Source organism: Aquila chrysaetos, chromosome 8 (assembly GCF_900496995.4).
Source record: "Aquila chrysaetos chrysaetos chromosome 8, bAquChr1.4, whole genome shotgun sequence".
Lineage (NCBI taxonomy): Eukaryota > Metazoa > Chordata > Aves > Accipitriformes > Accipitridae > Aquila > Aquila chrysaetos.
In genome coordinates this window covers 41,366,814-41,385,257 of record NC_044011.1, presented here as the reverse complement: position 1 = coordinate 41,385,257, position 18,444 = coordinate 41,366,814, and the positions used below count along the sequence as shown (strand labels likewise).

Here is an 18,444-nt window from a genome sequence, read left to right as displayed (position 1 = left end):
AGCAAGGGAGCCCTGTGTAGACCAGTTATAAAACTCTGTCTTGATTTTACTGCCTTTGGTAAAGCTTGGTAAATATTTCTGGGACAGGCAGCTCCTTGTCTGGCTTTAATTACCTGGGCAAATTTTCCTAAGGATTATATTGACCTCAAATATGTCAACATTTATTGAGGCCGTGTTCCTGAGGCTTTTCCCATTAGATGCTAATGGATTCTGGCTAATAGTCAAGCCGGATTGACCACCGGAGGGTGCCCTGGCCAGCTCTGGGATACCACAAGTACCTGGGGAGAGGGCTGGGGAGGGTTACACCAGCTTTGTGGAGCCAAATATAAAAATCACCATGGCCCCAATCCAAAGAGATCAGGGAACATGCTTGAGCAATTGCATTCCTAACTATCTGCTTCTCTGGGCATGATTCACTCCAAGTCGTGGCTGTATTTACATGTGAGACTTCAAGCAAAGGTTGCTTTTGTTTGGGGCTGTTCCCTCCCTTCAGGAAAGAGGAGTCCAGCACCCCTTTGCAGGGGTCCCGTTTGCTTCTGTCCCTCAGGCCCCTGCCAGGGCTGGGGCCATACTCAGCACAGCGGTCACTTGCCACCACTGTGCCAGAAAGCCATGTCACGCTGGTTATTTTGAAATTGCTTCCCTCCAGCCTGGCGGCTGGCGGCCGAGAGTGCGTCTGAGTGCCTGGGTGCCTCTGGCCGCCTGTGTGCATTTCATGTGTGGTTGTGGGCGACAGCAGTGTCTAGGTCCCTTGCTGGTTGTGCCACCCAAGGCTGGGCGTAAGTGTGTGCTCCCCTTCCCTTCTGCGTGCCCCACACTGCCTGCCAGCTAGCTGCCAGGCCTGTGCACACACTGATGCCCCTCTAATTGCTCAGCTCTGCGTGGCTGGGCAGTGGTTTCGGATGCATGTGCACGAGTGTACACAAGGTGCATGCCAGCTTCTGTGCCTGCACGTGTGCACAGGGCCCTCACCATCGTCCCTGGCCCACGCCCAGCTCCCCTGGCTCTCCACACCCAGCCTGCCACCCTGCCAGCTCCTCTGCAGGACCGTGTGTCCCTGCCGGGCGTCCCTGTGTTGCCCTGGCAGTGGATAGCCCCGCAGCCTCCTCACGCACCAGCTCCCTGCTCCTGCTGCCTGCCTGGCTCCTGCTGCCCTGACCACGCAACAAGGTCTGCATCGTGCTGAAGAACTGCAGTGCACCCAGGAATCACCTGCTCACTCTCAGGTATTTGGAGCTAATTGCATCCTGAGCAGAAACAGCACTTTGAAATCCTCTCCTTTCCTTCTTCTGTTAGTGTATAAAGAAGATCCAAATCCAACCACAGTCCCCAGGGCAAAACTTGCAGCACTGAGCAGTAGGGTGTGCCGGAGGGGAGAGCCAGGGCAGGAAGGGAGGAAGACGCCAGGCTTGTTTCAGGCTGTGACCTGGGAAAGTCATCCTCCCCACCATGTCCCCATTGCCCCACAGCTCAGCGGGACCCGTGCTGGGGCTGCCACTCTGGGATGTGAGTGGGATGAGGTCCAGCATACCTGATCAGAGCTGTGTTCCACAATCCTGCAGCCAAACATGACCAGTTTGGTGCTGGGGAGCGGGGCCAGCTTCAGACCATGCTGGTGCTTTGCTGGGCGCAGCGCGCGTTCTATCCACACCTCTGTCATGGGAATGAGACGCTCAGCTGCTGCATGGCAGAGGCGGGTTTTGGGCCAGATAACAACCTGCCTTCATTGCAGATAGTTGCTAGAACAGCAGGGATTACCTCAAAGGCAGCTGCTGTATCTTGAGGCACTGAGGTCTGTGCTAGCAGCCGGGACAGGTACTGGCAGGACAGCCATCCTGGCGGAGACATGGCAGCTCCATGTGTCTGAGTCTCGCTTCCTGGGAAAGGAGAGGCCTCTTCCTCCATGTGCTGGGGGGCCCACTGCATCCCCTTTCTCCCCCAAAAGTCCAGTGCGTGATCACCAGTTGCTGAGAGTGCACTGGTATCATTTTGCAGGAGGATGCCCCCAAAGAGCAAAGGGAAAGGGAGAAAAGGAGTGAGGCAACAGCAGAAGAGACACATAGGAGGTGAGTCTGGGGTCCCTCCAGCCAGCAGGAATGTGCCTCTCATGTCCCTCCCCTGCTGCTTCCCAGCACCAGTGGGGACTCCTGGAAGCGGGAGCTGGGAGCACTGGGATGAAGACTTGCACTGTGGCCCCATAGGACAGCTGGCTGCAGCTCTTGCATCTCCCGCAGCCTGGCTCACCCTGTGCCACGGCAGCAGCACAGTTATGCCTGATGAGATACAGGAGACAGAGGGGTCCAGTGCCCTGCCCAAAGCACCCTGCACCCTGCACCCTCCAGCCCAGCAGGATCCGGGGAGACGTCAAAGAGAGTGGCTCTGTCAGGCCCCAGCCTCTCTTACATGTCTCTGAAAGTGCAAGCATGTGCCAGGCTGGAAAAGCATCTGGGGTGGGGTTTTGGAAGGGGTCTCCAAGCCTTTATGCACCATGGCTACTGCCCCATCTTCACTGCAAAATCCCAGCCCTCAGTCCCAAATGAGTGTGCATCTCTCCAGGGCAGCTGCTTCAAGTAAAACCGGCTACACCTTGACTCTGTGTCTGACAGGTGTCTGCACAAACACTGCCCTGGTGCCAGTGTTTGAGCTGGAAGTGTGTCCCAGCCAAGTTTTCCTGGGGCAGACATCCCAAGGCACGCTTCCCCTGGGCCATTTACAGCCCTTGGTGTCCCTTGGCCAAGCCCCTGTAAAGAGCTGCTCTTGACTCTGTCTCTTCCTTCTTCCCTCTGGCTGCAGAAAGCCAAGCTGAAGAGAAGCACAGGAAAACAGCGCTGGAGGTTGGCATGCAAAAAGAGCACCTGGGTAAGGTCAGGAGGACCCGGGGCTGGGGCAAGCAAGGGATGCCCGCTACCCTGCATGTACTTCCTAGGGACTAGCCCTTCCCAGCAGCAAGTCATGCCAGAGGATGGCACATGGCCTCCCTTGCGTGTGGGCTCCAGCCCCAGGGGCTGCCAAGAGTCCCTGGTGTGCAGTGCAGCAGCTGCTTACAGAGGCCAGCGATGCTGCAGAGGTGGCAGAGAAGGAGAGGAGCAATGATGAAAGCAGATGGGAGGTGGTAGGGATGCTGCAGTGGGGCATCCCCCTGGAAATGCTTCCCTAGCATGGTGCTGGGCTGAAACGAAGGGAAGGTTTCTTGCTGAGATTTACTCTGGTTCAGGCAGGGCTTGGGGCCAGGCATGGGCTGAGGAGGTGTCCACATCCCCCTGGCTTTGGGAGCAGAGAAGGTCTAGGAATAAGTCACTGCTGGGCCAAGGTACTGAGGAGGTACTGGGCAGGGAATAGCCACCCAGTATGGGTTGGATGGTACCCTTTGACTGCCCGTGCTCTGGCCAGGGTCATGGTGTGGGTCACCTGTCAGGAAGCACGTTGTCCCCATGGCAGTCCTCTGCGTCTCTGGCTCACAGTTCCCTGGAGGGACATGACCTGGCAGGCAAAAGCTGACAATGAAAGGCTCAAGTGGAGGCTGTAGGACCTGGAGAAGGCGCTGGAGCAGGCACGGGAAGACAAGCGAGACATTCATGAAGGTGAGGGCAGAGGTGGGAGGGGGCAGTGGAACAGATGCAGGGACCCCACACCTTGGTGCTGCTGGGGGAAGCCAGACAAGCTTACCCCACCTCTCCCTTTGGCCTTCCTCTTGCTCAGCCCCAAATCACCCTGCTGTTGGTTAGCCCTGCTCCCTCCCATGCAAAGGCTCTGGACATGGACTCGTTGCACCCCAGATGCCTGTACTTAGCACAGGCAGAAGAGACCACAGAGGCAGAGGCTTCCCTGCCTGCAAAAGTCATTGCCTTGCCATTTCCGTTAGTGCTCAAGAACAGACTGATCTTAGCAGAGGTAAAACCTCAGCCAGAGGTTTGCGGTCTTTGCCACATGCAAAACTCCGTGCTCATTTTCACTCTCCCACGCTCAACAGAGAGGTAAAACTTTCCCTCCAGGGCTCCCTCCTGCCCCCCCTCCAGCTTTATCACAGCCCTGCCAGGCGGGGAGAGGGTGCATGCACAGCTGCTTCTGATTCGTCACCCTGCAAGGGGAACTCTCATGTCAGGCCTTGCTGGAGCCCCTGCTGTGATCCCAGCACAGGGACCACCTGCTTGTCCCTCCTGTAGTGACCACGTTTGTCCCCTTCTCCCTTCCCTGGCTCCCACAAACAACCCGGCAATACCCAGAGCTGCAGAAGCAGACAGCAGCCCACAGCCAGCACTTGGAGGAGAAGGTGAAGAGCCTGCAGGAGCAGCTCAGTATGGCGCCTGACATGCCTGCCCCTTGCTGGTGGATGGGGATGGGGTTCGCTCCAGGGCAGCAAAGTGCAGTTGGGGGAAGTCAGGGGAGATGGGAGTCATTCACCCTGTGCTGTCAGCATGGCAGCAGCTGAAGGCAAAGGCTAACCCTGTTCCCACCGCATCCCCGACCTTGGGAGATGCTGACAGCAAAGGGGATGCTGTGATCCCACCCCTGTCCCAGAGCCCTCTACCACCCTGGGGATGAAAGGGATTGGGCAGGGGCTGTGCCACACACTGCCTGCACCCTCCTGTGCACTGGTCATGCAGTGCCAGGCTCCTGTTCCCACGTGCTCAGTGTCCCCTGCCTCTGTCCCCACACCCCACAGCCACTGGGCTCAGGGAGAGCCCGCAGACCCAGGAGAATGCCATCCAGGCACTAGCAGAGAGGGACAGGACCATCGCCCAGCTGCAGAGCAGGCTTGATGCCATGGAAAGGGAGCATAAGAAGATCCTCCACGTGAGTGGCCTCCACAGATGTGGCTGTGGGTGGCTCCCTCGGCAGCGCGGTCCCCCCTCCTCACCATCCTCTTTCCCACCAGGGTAGTCTGGACCTTGTGGTGGCCAAGATGGCAGAGGCCAGCCAGCACTGGGAAAAGGTAGGAACGACCATTGCCATGGAGCACAAGGAGTGCCTACAGGAGTTTGGGCTCAACCCCCAGGAGTTATAGCACCCTGGGGCTTCCGGGACCAGACAGGATCTCAGCCCCTACCTCCCTATCTGCACATTTGGAGAGCTTCCCACATCCACTGCCCAACACCTCAGCTGCCCCGGGCTAGGTAAGAGAAGATGAGTCCTGTCTGGCCCTGAGATGCAGTGCTGAGTCACAGTCCTCTCCATAACATTACTCACATGAACAGCAGTGTGGATTTGTCCTTTAATCACACCCCAAATGGGTGATGCAGGAACAGTGCTGTGATGGGTGGCAGACACTCAATGCCCACAGGTTCATAGGGAGGGTGAGAGGAGGAGCACAAGAGAGATGTCCGTGCAGGGGCAGACCTCAGCCAACAGGCTGAAAGGTGGGGGGTTCCTCCAGTGCCCCATTGGCCTCCGCTGCTCCTTTCCCCTTCACACAGCGGCCCGAAGACCAGCCCTGGGCTGAGCCAAGCCCCCTCAGGCTCCCCGGTCCCCTGGGTCATGGTGTGGAGGGCAATGCCTCAGGTCTCCTGGGAGCTCCTGGAGCCTGGAGGTGGGCAAGGGCTTCAGCGCAATGTCCCTAGATAACCCTGGAGGCAGCTGCGCAGGCAAAGACACAGGTCTGTCTTCAGGTTACAAGAAGTCACCACCACGGTTAATAAAAGCTTGGAGACAGCCTCGGTCAGTGAAGATGTCTCTGGGGGGTGTGATGCTGTGAGGTGTGTGTGCGATGGCCGTGCCCTCTCCGGGGAGCCAGGCGGGGGGCACCGATGGGCTGGACGTGGCCTGGGTCGAGGTGCTGGGGGGGGGAGCCTTGCTGGTGGCAGGGTGCTCCTGGGCTGCTAGAACGCCTGGTGCAGCCTCCTCTGCTCCTCCTGGCATGGGCTCTGCGGGGACACAGTGGGGGCATTGTGGGCAGCACACATCCACCCACCCCACCACATTCCACCCTTGCCCCATGGGCAGGTTGGAGGGGTCTTTCTGCCTGGCCCCTGTGGCCAGGGGACCAGGCAGCCCCCTCCTGCCAGCATCACAGGTGCCAGGGAAATATTAGGACAGGCAGGGCAGGAGGGTGCCAGGACTCAGAGCAGTGCCAGGCTGTGAGCAGCACTGCCACAAAGGCCTGGCAAGAGGGGTTACCTGTGTGAACCCTATACTGCTGCTAGCAGCCACCAGCCAGGAGCCAGGTCCCTTTGGTCCCACCTCAATGTGACAGAGTCCAGGGGAGCCACTGGGAGAGGGCAAGGAGGGCGTGCAGGAGCCTGAGGGAGGGTCACTGTCCTCAAAGAACAGCAGAGGGGACAGCCCGATCTGAAAGAGCAGAAGAGGGATAGCCGTACAGCTTCTAGCACTCCACGGCAAGCCAGGTGCCCTGGGGAGGACCTCATTGTGCAGGCCTGGGGGCAAGACACCCATCCCACCATCCAGCCTCACAGCATCCCCGGGCTCCCCAGCCAGGGCGGGACCACACTGGGTCCCCAAAACTTACTGACTGATAGAACTCATCGCCAGCAGGGTCGATGACCAGCAGCGTCACCTGGTCATCATGGGCGCGGATCCTGAGCACTGTCTGCTGGTGGTCCAGCCCCTCAATGCTCTCACCATTCACAGCCAGGAGACGGTCCCCTTCCTTCATCCCTGCCTGCTCGGCCGGCAGCCCTGCATCCACATCCCACAGGAACTGGCCTGCCGCAGCGGGACAGAGGGAGGGTGGGGAGATGCTTAGAGAGGCATTCAGCCAGAGGAGAACTGGCACTGCTGACCCCCAAGTGCAGATGGGGACAGGGTTCTGCTGCGGGCACAGGGCTTGCAGCTATTCCTGACCCTCAGACATGCCTTGCTCAGGTAGAGATTGCTTCCCTCAGCCCCCTCACCTGTGGCCCCTGAGCTGCAGTCATCCTCTTTGAGCAGAAATCCGTAGCCAGCTGGACCCTTCACCATGTGCAGCTCCCGGACCTTGAAGGGGAGCCAGGAGGTATCTGCCAATGCAGCCGTGATCCGCAGGCCCCGCAGGCGGTAAAACTCCTCCACAGCACTGGACGCCACAAGCAGCGTCACCTTGCTGCCGCTCTGCTTAAGCTGGATGGGAAATGCAGGGTGCTCAGCGATGTTGCCGCTCCTGATCCCCCACCCAGCTGTGCCGGGAGCACGTACCTTTCTGGCGAGCTGCGCATGTGAGTAGCTCCTCACGCTGGCCCCATTCACCTCCAGGAGCCAGGAGCCTGGTGGCACCCCTGCTTTCTCCGCTGGCCCATCCTGCCTCACCGACAGCTGGAAGGTGCCCTTTATGCCTGCAGGGAGGAGAAGAGACAGTCTGGGGCGAGGGGGACGCTGCATCGGGGAGGCTCACGGCACAGGCATGTTGGCTGCCTTACCTTCTGGACCGGACACACTGAAGCCAAAACCGCTTTTGTCCCGCGTGATGTGGCAGAGGCGGGGGCGGATGTCAGCTGGCAGCATCTGTGACAGGTCCCTGCCCAGGGCTTTGGCCGCTTCATAGGAGTTGCTGTCCAGCACCGCCAGTAGGACCTGGTTGCCACTGGCCTTGATCTTCTGCACCACCTGGAAGGACCCAGGCTGTGAACCCTGGGCAGGGTGCCCCTGCAACCACAGCCTGCAGGATCAGGGCCCCGGGGGGCAGTGGGGTCCAGCACCCTCTGTGCCCCTGGCCAGGGAGGACCTGGGTATTCCCACAGCCCCAGAGTGCTCCCAGCTTACCCTGCGGTGGTCCATGTGATCCACAAAGTGGCCGTTAACCTGGAGGAGCCGGTCCCCATCCTGCAGCCCCCTGCGCTGGGCCAGACCCCCCAGCTCGACCTGCCGGATGACGTGGCCCTGGCAGCCCAGCTCCTCGTGGAGGCAGAAGCCGAAGGTCTCTGCGCTGCCCTTGCTCAGGAGGTAGAAGCGGGGCTCCCCCACACCCTTGCCATCTGTGTGGGGGCACAGCCCGTGAGCAGGGTCCCGCAGGGATCCTAACAGGAGTTCTCTACCCCACCCTGGGCTAGGGTCTCCCTATCCCCACTGCCTTACGAGTTCACCTCCCCACAGCTGAGAGAGCCCAGGACCCCAACGATGCCCAGCTGCCAGAACCCCATGCTGACACAGGGATGCCCTGGGGAGATAAGGGTATTTACCCGTGTCCTCAGTCAGCGACAAGGCAGGGTTGTCGATCCCATCTTTGGGGTTAAATTCAAATTTTCTGAAATGATAAAGGGCAGGAGAGGCCACGTTAGTGCAGCAGCATGGCCTTCCCCCTGCCCTCCCTTGCCCTGCCATGGGGAGCCCCATTCCTCCCAGAAAGGGCCAGCTGGGGCCACAGCTCCAGTGCCTCCCTCTTCCTTGGGGAAAGCCACAAGAGGATCTCCCTATTGGACTGTCCCCCACACCTCTCCTGAGTTAACAGCTCAGGGAAGACCCTCCTGGGGCAGGCAGCTGGGATTGGCAGCCGTGACCCACACCACTTCAGCTGAGGCTGTGCCCCGGCACAGCCCAGTTGCAGGGCCGTGAGCCCCGGGAAGCCCCCAGCCAGGGGGAGCTCAGCACTTACATGATGGACTTCTTGTCACCCTCGAGCCCTGCAGAGGGAGAGGAGAGGTCAGCGCAGGAGGTGGCGGGCCGGGAGCAGACCCCATGCTCTCGAGCACTCAGGGCTTGTCCATTCGCAGGCTGAGCATGCCACGCCAGGTGAGGTGGGTTTGCCAAGTCCATGCAGCCCCCCCAGCCACTCTGCCCCCCGGCTACAGCCTGTGCCCAGGCTCAGCTTGGCCCTTGGCCCCACCTCCAGTGTCCTCTTGCATTTCAAAGCAGCAGGACACCTGCTGCTTTTGTCCAATGCGCACCCACTGCCCAGCCCAGCGGGGTCCTGCAGCACCGGGGGCAAAGTAGGGCCAGGCGGCAGTATGCAGACGGAGGTCAGTCCTGGGGTTTACAGGGCTTTTGAGTGCAGGATGGGAAGCGTCACCAGGGCCCCAGAGAGCTGGCTGGAGCCAGGAGATGGAGACAGAGGCCTTTCCCTGCATACCTCCCCATAAAACCCCTCCCCACCTCTTGCAGCAGAAGGACCCCCAAACCCAAGGAGGGGAGATTCCTGCCAAGCGCCCCTAGAATGTCCATCTGCATTTTCCTGGATGCCTCTAGCTCCTTTCCGTGGCCTGCCTGGGCTCTGACATTGCCTTGCTCCGTGTGGAAGCAGGACCTGGAGACATGCATGTCTCGTGGGGAAGGGTCTCCGCAGAACAAAGCCCCACTGTCCCGGCACATACCTTTTGTTTGCTTCATGGCTGTAGGGAATGTGAGAGGGAGCAAGGTACAGGGTGAAGTGGCAGGGAAGCCAGTGTCCCCGCCTCTTCCAAGACGCTCCAGGTTTAATGGTTAAACAGCCCTGATGTCTCCCCTGCCCTCCCAGCCCTGGGGCACTGCTAGCCCTCACCCAGCAGAGCTGGGAGCAGGGACCAGCACCTTGGGACACCCAGTTTGGGAACAGATCCTGGTGTCCCAGCTTCCAGCTGCCCCCAAGGGTGGCCCACGGTGGGGAAGACCAACTGGTTCAGCATGGGCTGGAGCAGAAGTGGGCTGCCCCATCCTAGGCCCATGAGATGGGGAAGGGCCAGAGCCCTCCACTCCAACTGCTGGAAGGATGGTTGCACCAGTACCTCCGCATTCCTCCCCCAGGAAAGGCCCGGAGAGGAGACCGAGTCTTGGCACTAGTGTGCTTCAGTGGAAACAAAGCAGTGCACTTTAATGCTACCAAAGCTTTCACAAGCGAGCCTGAGTCCTGCCCCTCTGCCACTGCTGCAGCTCGTGGCCAGGTCAGCAGTGGCCGGGGTGCAGGGGCTGGGTCTCTACAAGCCCAGAAGAACAAGTTCCATTTGCTCCTGGCCTGGTTTCTGTACCGTTCTCCCACAATTCAGCCTTGCCCGCAGATGAGGGCTGAGCCCCACATACCCAGCACCTTTGATAGCCTTGGTAGCACCCAACCACTAGGCATCTCCACGTGGATAAGGCTGCAGGGGATGTGCTGCTGGGCCGCACTCCAGTGTTTCCTCCCCAGCAGCACTGCTCCCTTCCTGGCGGGTGGATGGACAGCAGGTTAGAGGGTCCCATGCTGCAGTTTCCCCAGCATCTTCTTGACCTCACTCTCGACTCGTAGGAACTTGGCTTTCCTCCAGGGGTTGGCAGTCTGTCTCCGGCTGCTCTCCAGGTCCTGCAGGATGAGGGCAAGGTGCTGCTGAACCCGCTCGCGGTCCCAGAAAGGCAGGTTCCTCTGCACCACATTCAGGATGTTGGACCAGTAGTCGGAGACATCGGTGCCTGCTGTTAGGAAGACGAGCGCTCTGACACCATCCCGGTCCATGCGCAGGCTGTGAAGTACCTGCTTGCCGTCCTCACTGATGTCGTTGAAGTACAGACTGCAGGGTGAAAGAAAAGGAGCAGAAGACACTGTGAGGGCTGGGGGGCAGGACGCAGAGGCAAAGGGAGGCTCCCCGCTCGCTGCCACGGGGAGGGACACTGGGTTGGAGGCATTGCCTGCAAGAGAGAAGAGATGGGGCAGAGAGAACTCACTGCACTTTGTCCAGCGTTGCGTGCTTTTTGGCCACCTCCACCACGCACAGGGCTGCTGTGTCCGTCAAGGAGTTGTAGCCCAGGTTGAGCTCCTGGAGGTGCTGGTTCTCGGCCAGGTGCTGAGCAATGACCTCGGCACCCTGGTCCCCCAGCGCGGTGTGCAGCAGGGACAAATGGGTCAGCGAGTGGTTGCCTGCCAGTGCCTCGGCCAGGTATTGTGCCCCCTGCTTGCCCAGGGGGTTATTTGCCAGCCTGTGGACACAGGAGCTCAGGGCAATGCCAAGGCTGGGCAGGGAGCCCAGGGCCAGAGCACCTGGTGGGCAGCAGAGACAGTTTCATGCAAGGACAGAGATAGTACTCACCGCAGGTTGCTCACCACACACTTGTCATGCAGGAGCAGGTCGCGGATTTCCTTGCAGGCATCCGAGCCCAGGCTGTTGAGCTGCAGACTGATGCAGAGCAAGACATGGGAGCGGCAGGACTGAAACGGCTGTTACCTGTGGGGCTGGCAACCCTGCTCTCTCCATTTCCCTGGCCCTCCCCATCAAGATCCTACCTGGGCTCCCCAGATAAGGCCGTGCAAGGCTTCCTCTCCAAAAGGGAGCACAGTGAAACCACACCAGAGCTTGGGTAGCATCAGCCAGAAGAGGCAGTGCCAGCGGGAGCGAGGGAGGGGAAGGGGGTGCAGGGTCTGCAGGGGGTGCGTGAAGGTCTGAGGAGGGATTAGGACCCCACCAAGCCCTCCTGAGCATCTGGAGGAAGGAAGTGCTGCACAGCCCCGCTGCACAGCCAAGTCCATCTCTGCTGAGCACGGCTCGCCACCCCCTGGGCGACAGGAAGACTGCAGTTCCACAAACGGAGGCAACGGAACCCATCCCTTTGTGCAGAGCAGACTCCCACCTCTGGTTGTGTATCTCCTGCCCAGAGTTAGTAATAGCAGAGGGATGCTGGGTGGCTCCGAGGGACCAAGCAATGGGAGGGACCTGGGTCTGCCAGGGGAGCTGGCAGCCCAGCCTGTGGTACCAGATGCAGAGAGCTGCCCAAAGAGTCCTACAGGAGGGTGCGTTAGGACTGCAAATCCCAGCATGCAGTGCCCTAGCAAGGCTGCTCAAGGAGTGTTGCATGTTGGAAGCTGTAGTCCCCTAGGTCGGCACTGAGGATAAACAAGGGCATGCATACCCTCCCCTACCTTTGCCATGCTTGGGCTCCTAGTGTATCCCTGTGATGGGCAGGGGTGAGGGAGAGCCCGATTTTTGAGCACTGCCCAAGGGCAGAAGAAGGTGGTACTCACTGGAGAGCTTTGCATCGCAGCAGGACGGGGAAGAGGATCCTCAAGCTGCTGGTGTCAAGGTTGCAGGAGGTCAGGTTCAGCTCCTCCACCTCGTGGCACGTGGTGCCCATGACAGACGCCAGGACAGAGCACTTGAGAGGGGTCATCTTGACGGATGAGAGGTTGACAGTCCGGAGGGAGCGGATGGCCTCAGCTGTGAAGCGCTCGTTCTGGAACTCATGCAGGAAGAAGAGGTAGTCCATCAGCTCGGAGGGGGGCAGGCCCTTGCGGCTGTTCCTGATGACCGTCTTCTTCATGGCCTTGGCGATCTCAAAGGCTGCCAGGTTCTTGATGGAGCAGCCCAGCTGCTCAAGGATGGCGCGGTTACGGCGGGACAGTATCCCACCCATGAAGATGGGGAAGAGCTCAAAGACCTCATCATCAGGGGCCTCATCAGGGTGGCGCATAGGGCCCTCCACACCCAGGATGCTGGAATTGATCTGGTCCAAGACATCATCGTTGTAGTAGTCCTCCTCTTTGAACAGCTCCTCTGCCATGGTGTGGGCAATAGCATCCCGGTCCTTACCACTCAGCCGGGAGAAGTAGCGAGGGAAGATTTTGAGCAGATTGAAGAGCACTGGCAGGAAGCGCAAGGGCAGCACCTTGGAGATGATATTCAGAACAACAGCAACATCTTCACTCACCTTCCCAATGACCTCTGACAGCTCCTTCCCCACTCTCTGTGCCAGGGTCTTCTTCTCACCCAGCACCACATACAGGGCTGCCAGGTACTCCTGCATAGCAGGGATGGTGAAGACAAAGGTGTGCTCTTTGCCTGGCTGCACACACGGAGTGAGGAAGAAGCGGAAGACGTCACTGCGGAAGACCTCCAGAAGGTTGAGCTCACTTTCAGTCTTCATCTCCACCTCAAAGCACTGCTGCAGGTCATCCTCTGAGAAGCAGGTCTTGCGGGACATCACCCCTTCGTAGGCCAGCTTGCCCACCGTCTTGGCCACGTACTTCATCATGGAGATGTTGGTGGGGTCGGTGCTGTCCAGCACCTCCCCGCTGAAGTTGAGCCTCAGGAAGCTGGTGTAGATGCCAGTCAGGGTCTGGCTGGGAGGCACTGTCCTGGTGAAGTAGAGGAAGTGCAGCGTGGTGCACACCAGCCAGCAGTAAGAGGGCAAGAAGCAGGCAGCGGCTATTTGGTTGTGGCGCTCCAAGTTCCTTGACAACATCTCCACCAAGTTTTCCTGCTCGCCTGAGCTGCTACCTGCACTGTTCTCTCCACTGCAGCCAGGCTGGCTGAGACGCATCTGGAAGTACAGCTTCTGCAGGTTGGTGTCGGAGAAGCCACAGATCTCGGCATAGCGGCCCACATACTTGCCAGGGATCCGGCGCACCGCTGATGGGCGTGTGGTGACGATGATGCTGGCCTGGAAGCAGAGGGCTGGGTGAGTTTGGAGGTGCTCCCTTTGCGGCTTTGATTTAAGCTCAGCAGGGTCCCAAGTGCATAACCCACATATAGGTGCACAAGGATCACACCACCCAGCGGCTGGGGTTCAAGAAGCTGCTGCCCAAAGGGTGTTGGTTCGAATCTGGCTCAGGCAGAGGGGACAGAAGAGCTTTCCCCATCCCCTGCTAGACATATATCAAGTCTGGAAGACCACAGCCCAGCAGACTGCCGCCTTTGCCTTACCAGGCCTCCCCAAAGATCCCACAGAGACAAACCAGTAACAGTGACATGAGGCCACCTTGGCAAGTCCCTCCAGGAATGGAGGCTGCCTGTTCGCTTATAGTCAAGCTGAACTACAAGCAATTAGCACAGTGGCCATGCCTGCAAGGCCCCAGGGCTCACCCCCAGCCTTTCTCCAGCATAAAGGATCTGGAGGGAGACACTGACCTCTGGCAGGAGGTATTTTCGCAGCAGGTTGACCACGATGGCAGAGGGAGGCACAGGCTCATTGGGGTCACAGCACAGCTCTGTGCCAGCCAGGCAGAAGTCCAAGTTGAGGCGCTCCAGGCCATTGAGGATGAAAAGAACCTTGAGGTTGGAAGCGCCTAGCATCGGCACCACATCCCGGAGGTGCTGGTACTTCTTGGTTATGAGGCGCCGCAGGGAGATGGGAGCATGGCTATGGGACAGGTCCTCGCAGGAGAAGGGGATGACCAACTCAAAGCGGGGTAGGCGACCGTGGCACCAGTCCACCACCATCTTCTTGATGAGGGTGCTCTTCCCTGTGCCCACAGTGCCATACAGCACCACATTCTTCACCTGCCGCCCACAGGCATCCACATCGAAAAGGTTCTGGAGGCCGATAACTTGGCTGCAGGGCTGCTGGAGCTGGTTCTGGATGGTTAGGTCAGGTGAGGGCTTCAGGATCTCTTCCAGGGAGCTCTCCCGGATCACTGGGTCCACATGGACTGCATCCAGCGAGAAGGAAGGGCCGAACTGCCTCTCTTCATTGGGCTGGTGGCTGAACCATGCAGACAGGCTCTTCTGGTGTTTCTTGATGGCATCTGAGAAGGGGAAGGTGCTTGATAAGACAAGGGCTTCTCACTGGCCGGGGACTGGGGAAGTTGCCTGCTCCAAGCCACTGCAGTGAGTTGGCTGCAGAGAGGAGGACAGAACCCAGTTCTTGCTAACCCTCACACTCCCCAGGACAGCAGCTGCCCCCAACCCCCCGTGTAGGACCCTCCACCCTCTTCAGTGCAGGGCTGCAAGCTTACCAGAAGAGGCCACGTTCCTCAGCTGGGACAGGCCGTGGCGAGAGGAGCTGGGCTGGACAGAGTGCTCCTGGGACCCTCCCTGGTAGCGAACACAGCCCCTGCAAGAGGAAGGAGAGTGTCACGAGGAGGGCAGGGGCCAGCAACTCTAAGCCCTGCCTGGGTAGGCAGATCACAAGTGAGTGCCATGGGAAGTGCTGAGTAGAGCCAGCTCACCGCTTCCTTCCCCTGCACTAAGGGAGAACACAGGGCCAGGGCAAGGGCACAGCTGAGAACCTGAAGGCAGGTCAGCAAGCCATGCGCTATACACCCCCAGCAAACCTGTGGCGAGGCAGAGAATTTGGGCTGAATTCAGAGCAGGCAGGGAGTTGGGTCTGGGTTGTTTTCTAGGTGGAGGCAAAGCAGTGTCTCTGCCCACAGAGCCCCGATGGTCCCAAGGCAGCCAGCTCAGCCACCCAGGTCCCGTGGCGAACAGCCACAGGGCAGAACGCGCCAGGCCCCAGCTGTGTGGCACTGTACCTGGGGAGAGCGATGTCACTGGCACGAGGGACCTTCCTGAGGAAGTAGCTGCCTGCAGCGCCTGGGGGGGAAAAAGAACACACAGGTCAGGGATGGCCTTCTCCAGCCCAGCAGAGCTAACACCACAAAGCTCCCTGGCTTCACGTCTTGCTGGGGTGGCCCACAGACTGCACAGGCTCCACTGTGCAGCTGGGGAGAGATGTTTACCAGGGACAGGGGTTCCCTGGGGGCAGGACAGATTCAGGGTCGCAGTCCCACGGGCACAGAGCCCAGCTCACCTGGCACTGAAGCAGCACACAGATACACACTCCGGGTCCCCCTGCTCCCTGACAGGGATCGACGCAGCTGCGTCCAGCTGCCCCAGGGCAGGTAGCTCTGGCGTTGCATGGCCCACGACATCCTCTGCCTGAAAGACAGGGCACAGCTCATGGGCAGGCTGGGTGCCTGGACCTGCCAGTTCCCTGCCCCAGCCCAGCTTTGCAGTCTGAAGCTGTACCTACCCCGACCCCAGCTCAGGGATGCCTGGATCAGGAATGACTCGCTCCCACATCTGACTCCACAAACCCACAAGCCATGGGGAGCAGCAGTGGGCTGGGCGGCAGGTCGGCTGGACCAGAGCTGAGCTGGCAGAAGCACGTCCTGCCTCAGACTCCCCATCCAGCACCCTTCACGGACCAACCTGGGCATCACCATGGCTGGGTTGCAGCCAAGAGGGCAGCAAAGCAGGGCCCCGAGGAGGTACTCACCCTGCCAGGCAAGCCTGCCTGCCCCCTAAACCCACCCCCCAGGGCCTCAGACGGGACCAACGACCTAATTCACTGGGGCCACCAGGGGCAGGGGATGATCTCCTCCCTATCAGCAGCCAAGTCACTAGCCTAGACTTGGCTGTAACAGTACAGCTATAACAACTACCATAACCGAGAGAACAAAAGTGGTGGGGAGAGGGCAGGCTTCCTCCTCCCAGACTTGAGGCCTTTTTTTTAGGGCTTTGCATTAGAACAAACCAACCGCCCTCCCCAAACTGCCATGAAATCCTGTAAAACCAGGGGCTGGGGCTGGGAGAGAGGAGGCAGCAGGGAGGGGCTTAGGAGGGGCAGAAAATAAAGGGGATCCCATATCCACATACATGGTGGCTTCCCCCACTCCAGCAGTGTCCCGGAGCTGCCCTGTGGTGGCTGGCCCTGCTGGAGAGGTGCTGTGCCCCGGCGGGCAGCCCTTGCCGTGTCCTTGGCAGCCGCTGAGCCCTCTCACCGGGCCTGCCCCGCCGAGGCGGTTGCAGCACGCAGGGATGCTGAGCAGAGTCTCCTCCCATTTAAAGCAGTCGGGGAGGCTGCAGCCAGCAGTAGCCTGGGCACAGGCTGGCAGGGGGCTGCGGGGGCTCAGCTGGTCCCTCAGGGCTGCACTGGGTCCAGCCCGGCACGGGGTGATTTTTCCCAGGCAAAGTGCCCGTCGCCAGGGGTGGACGAGGGGCTCAGCAGCTCCGGGGTGCTCAGGCAGCTCTCCTGCATGGGCTCCTCTCTGTGGGGCAGAGCGGGACAGGGTCGGCAGCTCCGCTGCCAGGGACGTGGCGGAGCGGCGCTCTGCCCAGCCTTACCTGCCCTGATATAGTCCGGTCTGGCAGAACTGGCTGTGCCGGTGCTGACTCAGGCTCTCCCGCCCCAGCTCAGCGGGGTGATCCTTCAGCAGCACAGGTTGCGCTCACAGCCCGCAACATCCTGAGAAACTGAGGCACGGGGTGCGGGGGGGGAAGGGTGTAAGCAAACCCCAGCAGATATGAAGGGACAGCGTGCAAATCTCGCATGCGTTTGGCCTCCCCCAGGACAGGACGAGCAGGGTGACGGCTTGCTCGCACCTCCCACAGCCCAGGCTTTTTGCAGTCCCTTGTCATGTTACCCAGTTGGAGAAACTGAGGCATGGGGGTGGGCGCAGCGGAGCTGACCTTGAACCTGGGTGTGCTGGCCTCAAGGCCTTTGCAGCAAGCGAACCCCGATGCGTCCCATGCCCGTCTCCCGGCCCTTTCCTGGCACCCTCTGCCACCCAGGGCACGCCACCGAGCGGAGGGCCCAGCGCCGCCCACCTGCTACGGTCCCCCTTCAGGGACCCCTGGTGCACGCACGCCCTTGCTCTCTGGCCACCGTGGCCTCCTGCCTCCCTGCTTCCCTGTCTGGAGCGGCCGAGGCCCTGGCAGCGCAGGAACCCTGGAGTGCGGGGCAACGGCGAGGCTGGTGCCAAGCAAGGCGAGAGCGACGGCCGGGCCGAAAGCCATGGGGTTACCTCCAGCAGGACTCCTTGCCAGGGAGGCTGAGCCTACGGTTCCCTGTGCTCGTGCTGCCAGACGCTGAGCCCGTAGGGCCCGTGGAGGAGAGCCTGGTGCTGCTCAGCTGCCTCTTTCCATCCCTGTCCCGGGGAGAGGCTCCTCTCCGGAGGCGGCTGTTTTGCAGCTGTAACTTCCTGCAACGCCGTCCTGTCCCATCTTGCCCCGCGCACAGCGGCCGCCAGCTCCGCCAAGCAGGGTGGGGAGAGCGGCTACGGCCCCGCTTCAGGGATGCAGCAGAGGGGCGGGCAGGCACAACAGCAAGGAAAAACACCTGTACCACCAAATACAGGGACACACAGAGTAGGGGAGGGGGGGAAGCTCTTGGGGTCTTACAAGCAGTCCTGCAAGGCAGGGGGTCCTCCGGGCACATCTGGTGGCGCTGCATCCCCAGCTGGTGCCCGGCTGTGCAACCAGAGCCTGCAAGGACAAGTCCTGCTCCAGAGCGAAATCCCGCCGTGCTTAGCTGCTGCCATCTCACACAGAGCGCAGTGCAGGGACCGGGACATCAGCAGCCCCGCAGGGAAAAAGGCCCAGAGAAAGCTGTGCTGGCAGGGCAGCCCAGCACCACCTGGTTTTGCCTGGCTGTGTAACACACATGCATGGACATGCACGCACGCGCACACACACATATACCTACCCTCTCGCTGCTTGCAGATCTGCTCTGGCAACCCAGTAAGGCGGTGCTGAGATCAGAGTCAGCGGTGTCCGTGGGGCCCTGTGCACCCTCTTCACTCCCTGGGTGCTGTCCCGGGAAGCGCCGGCCCACCCCAGCCAGCCACAGGCAGTGCTGAGCTAGGGCTGCTGCGGCAGAGGGTCCACACCCCTATAACCCTGGAGTCCATGCTCACACCCCAAAGGCCTGCACATAGCCCACACAGACACACATGTCCCTGCATGCCTTTGTACACACTCAGTGCCTGTCCCCAGCAATGTGTGCAGCCACCTGCCCACCGGCTGCCCCTCCAGCGCCCACCTCCACACCCTGACACAGGGACAGCCATTGACGTACCCGGCATGCACATCTCCCCTCACATGCATGCCCTCTGGCCGCTCAAGGAGGGGAAGCATCCAGGCA

General features: G+C 60.4%; 3 protein-coding genes across 12 annotated transcripts; 1 reads left to right on the top strand and 2 right to left on the bottom strand.

The window, feature by feature from the left end:
- Nucleotides 1-1,996: 1,996 nt before the first annotated feature.
- On the top strand, nt 1,997-5,655 carry CCDC153 (coiled-coil domain containing 153). The gene is given in 6 exon segments (XM_041125038.1): nt 1,997-2,303; nt 2,794-2,859; nt 3,462-3,581; nt 4,203-4,295; nt 4,664-4,794; nt 4,877-5,655. Coding segments are annotated over 6 exon segments (843 nt in total). The 5' UTR covers nt 1,997-1,999; the 3' UTR covers nt 5,006-5,655.
- On the bottom strand, nt 5,199-10,114 carry PDZD3 (PDZ domain containing 3). Of its 6 annotated transcripts, XM_030023034.2 has the most exons (10): nt 9,919-10,114; nt 8,522-8,549; nt 8,109-8,173; nt 7,693-7,904; nt 7,350-7,536; nt 7,129-7,265; nt 6,849-7,053; nt 6,464-6,660; nt 6,115-6,285; nt 5,199-5,861 (listed from the first exon to the last, which is right to left on the bottom strand). In XM_030023034.2, exons 1-10 carry the CDS (start codon nt 9,959-9,961, stop codon nt 5,817-5,819), a joined length of 1,290 nt encoding a protein of 429 aa, XP_029878894.1. In that variant the 5' UTR covers nt 9,962-10,114; the 3' UTR covers nt 5,199-5,816. The 6 variants fall into 6 exon arrangements, with proteins under 6 accessions (XP_029878894.1, XP_029878893.1, XP_029878892.1 ...); XM_030023033.2 differs by having other exon boundaries at nt 5,199-6,285; XM_030023032.2 differs by lacking the exon at nt 9,919-10,114 and having other exon boundaries at nt 8,522-9,557.
- On the bottom strand, nt 9,687-17,501 carry NLRX1 (NLR family member X1). Of its 5 annotated transcripts, XM_041125461.1 has the most exons (12): nt 17,327-17,439; nt 16,647-16,775; nt 16,179-16,570; nt 15,331-15,458; nt 15,053-15,113; nt 14,537-14,634; nt 13,710-14,326; nt 11,828-13,242; nt 10,899-10,985; nt 10,537-10,788; nt 10,346-10,382; nt 9,687-10,177 (listed from the first exon to the last, which is right to left on the bottom strand). In XM_041125461.1, coding segments are annotated over exons 3-12 (2,811 nt in total). In that variant the 5' UTR covers nt 16,181-16,570; nt 16,647-16,775; nt 17,327-17,439; the 3' UTR covers nt 9,687-10,063. The 5 variants fall into 5 exon arrangements, with proteins under 5 accessions (XP_040981395.1, XP_040981394.1, XP_040981396.1 ...); XM_041125460.1 differs by having other exon boundaries at nt 9,687-10,382; XM_041125462.1 differs by lacking the exon at nt 10,537-10,788 and having other exon boundaries at nt 9,687-10,382.
- Between the last annotated feature and the right edge of the window lie 943 nt (nt 17,502-18,444).